General features: G+C 42.5%; 1 protein-coding gene across 1 annotated transcript; it reads left to right on the top strand.

The window, feature by feature from the left end:
• Positions 1-2,621: 2,621 nt before the first annotated feature.
• Positions 2,622-6,191, top strand: LOC134318252 (fibrinogen silencer-binding protein). Its single transcript, XM_062999083.1, has 4 exons — positions 2,622-2,951; positions 3,136-3,241; positions 4,317-4,366; positions 5,465-6,191. Exons 1-4 carry the CDS (start codon positions 2,637-2,639, stop codon positions 6,023-6,025), a joined length of 1,032 nt encoding a protein of 343 aa, XP_062855153.1. The 5' UTR covers positions 2,622-2,636; the 3' UTR covers positions 6,026-6,191.
• Positions 6,192-7,800: the final 1,609 nt, after the last annotated feature.

Genomic DNA, 7,800 nt, shown 5'->3' with positions numbered 1-7,800 from the left:
ATCTTATAAAACTTTCATTATAGTGACTGGACGTGTTATTCACTGCTCTGTCAACTACAGCATGTTGCTTTGCATGTGTGTCTCCTTCCGCCTTTACGATAATGACACTGACCAACCACAGTCCAGCGTGCTACTGATTGACCCGCCTCTGAGAAACTGAAACGTAGGAAAACTGATCTCCTGACAGATAAATGTGTGTGTTCGGATCATTTGTAGATCATAGCATTTACGCTACTTTCGCACAATGATTTGGCGTAGAAAGTTAATGTCAAAATATGAAATAAGTAAATAAGATCCTTTAAGCAACGTGACATGTTACATCTTCAAAGCATACGTCAATAAATGACTGTGAATTCAAAGCATATATGGTTTGTAGATCGGACAATGCAAGCACGGGAGGTCACAGAAACACAGATCTTCAAACCATCGTTCCCAGAAAATGACATAAATCCTCAGCATACATGATTTCTACATCGGACAATTTATAAACCTCGCGCAGACCATTACGGGACAAAAACGTTGATCTAGAAAGCATTTTGTCCAGCAAATGAATGTGAAGTATTGCACATATGATTTGTAGATCAGCGAATGTACGCAACATCAGTGTACGCCACCATATTTTACGTACGATGCGTCAAATGCGTAGCTTTGTTGTTTAAATATTGGACAGACTGCTCAAACATAAAGGGCGGGGAAGAACAAATTACATTTTTGTGGAAATTTAATAATTTATCCTAACAGGTGAGTGTATGATGTTTGTTAATGGATGTCGTATTATAAATGATCGTGCTTTGTTTTTTGCACGCATTAAACAACACAGTTAGCCTTAATCCTAGTCTCGAACCGCTTCGTCTTCTGATTTAATACGATGCTCTGGTTTAGCTAATGAGCTAACGTTCTGTCTACACAACGCGCATATGAATACAGCCTGAGGAAAAATGAAACGCGTTAAAAATGAATACAGCCTGAGGAAAAATTCTAAAATATTAACCCTAAATTACACTCACAAGTAGGGACAGACACCAAAACATGAGCGTCTTTACTCCAGACGGATTAGGTCTAGAACCAGATTATATAAGAGTTTATTTAAAATAAACATTAAACCTGTATAAACTGCTCTGAATTAACAAATGGGTTGTAACAAAGTGCAAGCCTTTATTACAATGTATTAATATTTGCTACATAAGCGGTTAATATAAGGTTGGTTTTGTGCTGCGGTTAAATCCCATAGCACAGGCCTAACTTGCATACTACTGTACTAAATAGTAGGTCAAACCAGAACTGTTCGCACTATTTTTACATACTTTTTAGTACGCTAGTATGCAGTTCTGGACCTTTATGCTGATACTTTGTGTCCTTTATTGTTTCCTCAAGCTGCAAAGACGACATAAAAAAAATCAAGTTGTAAGCATTTTGAAACACATTTATAATATTCTTCTCTTTTCTAATTTTATTTATTTATTTTCTTAACTTTTTACACACCAAACCTATTTTAAGGTCTTAACTTTTTCTATCGCAATGACAACTACACCTTTCAACCCATGAGCATATTGCACAAATTGATGGCCATGTACAACTTTAAAAGTACGAAAGTAATCATTTAAACAAATCAGATGCATCATTATTAATTGGACGTATACTTGGCTTAAGTTTGTGGTCGGGTGGCATGGTGGCTCGGTGGGTAGCACTGTCGCCTCACAGCAAGAAGGTCCTGGGTTCGATCCCCAGGTGGGGCGGTCCGGGTCCTTTCTGTGTGGAGTTTGCATGTTCTCCCCGTGTCTGTGTGGGTTTCCTCCGGGTGCTTCGGTTTCCTCCCACAGTCCAAAGACATGCAAGTGAGGTGAATTGGAGATATAAAATTGTCCATGACTGTGTTTGACATTGAAACTTGTGAACTGATGAATCTTGTGTAATGAGTAACTACCGTTTCTGTCATGAATGTAACCAAAGTGTAAAACATGATGTTAAAATCCTAATAAATAATAATAAAAAAAGTTAGTGGACACCTGACCATGAATGTGCTTGACATTATAGTCCAAATCCACTGGTAATTATATAGAGCCCCCCCTTGCCTCTTCTGCCTCTTTGGAAAGGTTTTACACAAGATTTTAAAATGTGTCTGTGGAAACTTGTGCCAATTTAGACATAAGGGCATTCATGAGGTCAGGCCAAGAATGTCTGGCTGTTTAAATAATTTTTTATTTACAGAACATTAGGTAGTATCAGTAAGAATAAATATGCACAATGGTTTCTGTTACACATGTAACTGGTCTTAGTTACAAACCCAATTTAAAAATAAAATGAAAACAAGTAATTTAAAAATGTCATAAAATGTTACATTGTCTTCTTTTTATACAGAAAGCCCTACCTACTGCAGAGAAAAGAGTTCATCATGTGGATCTTACCATTATCAAGCAATCAGCCTTAACCATTTTTTACTTCAAAAAAGTTCTGTGATGAATGCAGTAAGAACTGAAACGTTTTAACACCATGGGCCATAAATAACACACTGAAACTCTAAATGAGTTTAAGGTCTTTCCAACTTCATGACTGTGTTGACTGGCCAATAGATTTAGTTCTCGTTCCAGACTTTAGAACAGATTTTTAAGCAAACATACCTACCTGTACATGTTCAAATGAAGATGCTTACCTCTATGACATACCGAATGCCCAACTTTACCCTGGAGCAGAAGCTCTACCTGCTCCAGAGAATCCACACTGTGGTGGACGCCGTGCAGGACTTCCGCAAAGACACCAACACCACTGTGTACCGCAATGCCGTGTGGGCCGAGCTGGCACAGGCCTTTAACGAAGCCTTTCCAAACCGGCCACCCAGCAGCGTGGGCTCTCTGAAGACACTGTGGAAGAGGCTGAAGGTGGAGTGTCGTGTTGCACTGCAGAGACGCCAAGAACAGCAAGCAGTCGGAATGCCTCTCACCGCTCTCACCCAGGTTACTTGCCCATTCTTTATTCTTTATACAACTTTCTCTAAATGCCCTGTAATGTTAACAAGGCACTTTTAATTGATTTAATGTTGATAATGTATCCTTTCCATACACTATATGGCCAAAAGTATGTGAGCACCCCTCCTACACCCCTGATGTATTTAACACTGGTGTTCTCTTCGGCTTACAGGTTCAGCGGGAAGTGATGGCTTTGGTGCCAAACCTGATCTCCAACTTAGAGGATATAGATGGAGATATCAGCTGTGTCTCGGTCACAAATAGTTCACCTGGAGCAGGTATATAACGCCTCACCTTGCTACTAAAAACGTGTGGTGTTTTGCAGGGCCGACCATGATTTTCAACAGGAATATTTCCGGAAACAACTTAAAAAGTAGGCTTTTAACTGTGCTAAAGTTTTGAAAACCTGCCCATGTTTTAGACTATTTACAACTATAAGAGATGTTTCAGAAAAAGGCTTATCGTTTCAATCAGTTCTCTCAGTTTTACTGCGCTGGTGTGCATGTGCATTCTTTCTCATGGGTGATGGCACAGAGATCATATTGATATGCTATTGCATTGTTTGTTTATTAGGATTTTAACGTCATGTTTTACACCTCGGTTACATTCATGACAGGAACGGTAGTTACTCATTACACAAGATTCATCAGTTCACAAGGTTATATCGAGTCATGGACCACCTCACTTTCACCTCACTTGCACGTCTTTGTACTGTGGGAGGAAACCGGAGCACCCGTAGGAAACCCACGCGGCCATTGGGAGAACATGCAAACTCCACACAGAAAGGACCCGGACCGCCCCACCTGGGGATCGAACCCAGGACCTTCTTGCTGTGAGGCGACAGTGCTACCCACTTAGCCACCGTGCCACTTAACTTGCATGATATCTGGTGATTGTTTAAACAGGTGAACATTAATTACACAATAATTCATTAACTTAAGTGATTATCTCTCTGTGTCCCAATATATGTCTTTTTTCTGGCGGCTATTGTTTTTTGGGGGTCACCACAGTGGATCGGGCATGCGTACCAGACGTGGCACAGTTTTACACTGGATTCCCTTCCTGATGCAAGCCTATTTTTATTCGGGCTTGGGATTAGTAGTAGTACATAGTCAGTAAGGTAGTGTTTTGGGTGTGATTTGGAAGTTAGCCCATTTTAATTATTGATATTTCTTTGAACTTTACAATAGCTTAGAACTATTGAATTGGGTCCCAACAACAAATAAACTAAAGTCCCAGTTTTTCCAGATTATTAAGCTTATTGGAGATCCTGTATGCCATTGTAGGAGTACAGATGTTGTAATCCACATTCTGAATGAAATGTAAGACCTGTGTTTCCTCTTTCCCCTTTAGTGACTGCAAGTACCAACGGAAATGAACAGGAGGATACCGACCACAATCACGTAATGTTTTATTTATTCATATATTTCTTTCATTTTCATTAACTGTATTCTCCTGCGGCACAGTGGCTCGGTGGGTAGCACTGTCTCCTCACAACAAGAAGTTACTGGGTTCGATCCCTAGGCGGGGCGGTCCGGGTCCTTTTTGTGCAGAGTTTGCATGTTCTCCCTGTGTATGCGTGGGTTTCCTCTCACAGGCCAAAAACATGCAGTCAGGTTAATTGTAGACACTGAATTGCCCTATAGGTGAATGGGTGTGTGTATGTGTGTCTGCCCTGCAATGGAAATCTGGGCTAGGCTTGTCAAGGTCACGGCGGGTCTGGTTCCACCAGGAAACGTTGGGCGCTAGACCACTCATTGCAGGGCTTCCGGCATCTCCCTCAGACATACCCAATCATGTGTGTGTAGACGCTGCATAGATTTAAACCTGGGTCTCTACAGTTGTGGGTTAGCATAATAGACCCCTGTGCCACCCAAGTTCACCCAGTGTCTGGTTCTGCTAACTCTTGATCCCAAAACATGCAAATGGATTATCCTATCCAGGGGTCTTTGGGTCGTGGTGAGTCACGTTTCACTGGGAACCAGTAGGTGCCATGTAAGGATACCCTGGACAGGGTGCCAATCCATTGCATGGCCTCGGGCCACCCCCCTTCCCAGGCATAGCCAATCTTGTCTGCGTAGAAATCGGACCGGCCGATAGCACAGCGGAGATTCAAACCCAGATCTTAACATGTACATTGGAAGTATTGAACACTTTTTTGCTAATGTATTTTTTGTGCATAACATCATCTTCAAATTTATTTAGTTATTATTTTGCATTTGTCCTGGTCCGGGTTGCCGTGGATTCGGTTTCTCCTGAATTACTGGGCAAAATGCAGTATCTCACCCTAGACAGGACGCCAGTTCATCTTGGATGTTCTGGATTGCTCTGTGTATAATTTAAATCAATTTGATTTTGTCTTATTTGAAAAACAAACAAAAACATTTATTGAAATCCAAAATTATTGACTGTCATGACTTATAAATGAAAGTTTTCTTTTGACTTTAACTGTATATATTAGTTGGATGACATCACACAGAGTTTCTGTCATTCTTTAATAGAACGTCGACTGTAAGGAACTTGTCGCGATTGATGTTGGCTTGGTCTTGCCTTCTGAGGTTCCACGGAATTCTGACACGCCTCCAGGCCTCGCCCCCTCTCCTCCTTCCCATCCTTTCTTCTCACATTCCAGCACTCCCAGAAACAGCCAACACCGGTCTTCCCTCTTCAGTTACAGCCACTCACGGGCCGGCTCAGGTTCAGGGTCCGGATCAAGGACTGCATTCGTCGACCGCGACCCCCCACGCAGAGGGCCTCCCGCACCTCAGGTCAACCCCTTGCCACCAGCGGAGAACTCGTTCGCGTTTCAGGAACCTCGGGGGTCGGAGTTAAGCTGGGAGGCACGGAGGCTGGAGGCACTGGAAATGGAACATCAGCAGACCATGAGCCTGCTCCTGCTGCAGCAGTGCGTGTGGGAGGAGAAGCGACGAGCCGCCAGGCAGAAAGAGAAAGCAGCGCGGGCTAAGAAACGCTACTACCAGGCCAAACTGCACAAACTGGGTGTGGAGGTTCAGATTTCTAGCAGTGACAGTGATGAAGAGGAAGAACACTGCCAGTCATGAGCTGTTTCCAAGTTTCCATGTGTTGTGTCAGGTTTTGTGTTGTGTTTTGTATTAAGTTAATGATAGATTTATTGACTTTTTTTCTACGTGAATATGAAAGGTTGACATTTTTTTGTAATCTTGTCTTTCCTACATGGCTAAAAGTATGTAAACACTCCTTCTTACTTCATTTAGCTCGTACAGCCACACTGATGGCTCACATGCACATAATATCAAGCATACACTCTTTATAGACAAACGTTGGTGGTAGAATAGGTCATATTAATGAGCTTAGTAATTTTTTATGTCATATTGTCATAGGATGCAAAAAAACGTGCTTACAAGATGGGACTGAGAGCACCAAAGCCTAAAGCTCTTTATATATAATGTCCTGGCTCACTAGTTTCAAACCTCCTCTAAAAAAGAGGAATTACAATGTCCTACACAGAGCCTTGACCTCAACCCCGTTAAACACCTTTGGAATGAATTGGAATGTTAATTAAGAGCCAGGCTAACATTACTGCCGGACCCTGCAAATAAATTAGTGCTCTTATTTCTCACAGTCTCACTCTGGATCTTGTAATAAGATTTCCTGAATAGTTGCTGTTATAACTGCCAAGGGGGTCCATAATATTCATATTTTTGTCCATAGGTTTGGAATGAGATGTCCCACAAGCTCATGTTCAGATTTCCACACACTGTTGTCCATATTGTGTAAATTAATGGTTCCTTTCGGCTGCTCCATATACAGTGTATCACAAAAGTGAGTACACCCCTCACATTTCTGCAAATATTTTATTATATCTTTTCATGGGACAACACTATAGAAATAAAACTTGGATATAACTTAGAGTAGTCAGTGTACAACTTGTATAGCAGTGTAGATTTACTGTCTTCTGAAAACAAACTCAACACACAGCCATTAATGTCTAAATGGCTGGCAACATAAGTGAGTACACCCCACAGTGAACATGTCCAAATTGTGCCCAAAGTGTCAATATTTTGTGTGACCACCATTATTATCCAGCACTGCCTTAACCCTCCTGGGCATGGAATTCACCAGAGCTGCACAGGTTGCTACTGGAATCCTCTTCCACTCCTCCATGATGACATCACGGAGCTGGTGGATGTTAGACACCTTGAACTCCTCTACCTTCCACTTGAGGATGCGCCACAGGTGCTCAATTGGGTTTAGTCCATCACCTTTACCTTCAGCTTCCTCAGCAAGGCAGTTGTCATCTTGGAGGTTGTGTTTGGGGTCGTTATCCTGTTGGAAAACTGCCATGAGGCCCAGTTTTCGAAGGGAGGGGATCATGCTCTGTTTCAGAATGTCACAGTACATGTTGGAATTCATGTTTCCCTCAATGAACTGCAGCTCCCCAGTGCCAGCAACACTCATGCAGCCCAAGACCATGATGCTACCACCACCATGCTTGACTGTAGGCAAGATACAGTTGTCTTGGTACTTCTCACCAGGGCGCCGCCACACATGCTGGACACCATCTGAGCCAAACAAGTTTATCTTGGTCTCGTCAGACCACAGGGCATTCCAGTAATCCATGTTCTTGGACTGCTTGTCTTCAGCAAACTGTTTGCGGGCTTTCTTGTGCGTCAGCTTCCTTCTGGGATGACGACCATGCAGTGCAGAGTTGATGCAGTGTGCGGCGTATGGTCTGAGCACTGACAGGCTGACCTCCCACGTCTTCAACCTCTGCAGCAATGCTGGCAGCACTCATGTGTCTATCTTTTAAAGCCAACCTCTGGATATGACGCCGAACACGTGGACTCAACTTCTT

Source organism: Trichomycterus rosablanca, chromosome 7 (genome assembly GCF_030014385.1).
Source record: "Trichomycterus rosablanca isolate fTriRos1 chromosome 7, fTriRos1.hap1, whole genome shotgun sequence".
NCBI classification, from domain to species: Eukaryota; Metazoa; Chordata; class Actinopteri; order Siluriformes; family Trichomycteridae; genus Trichomycterus; species Trichomycterus rosablanca.
Note: the sequence above shows the minus strand (reverse complement) of the source record. Positions and strands in the feature narration are given on the sequence as shown.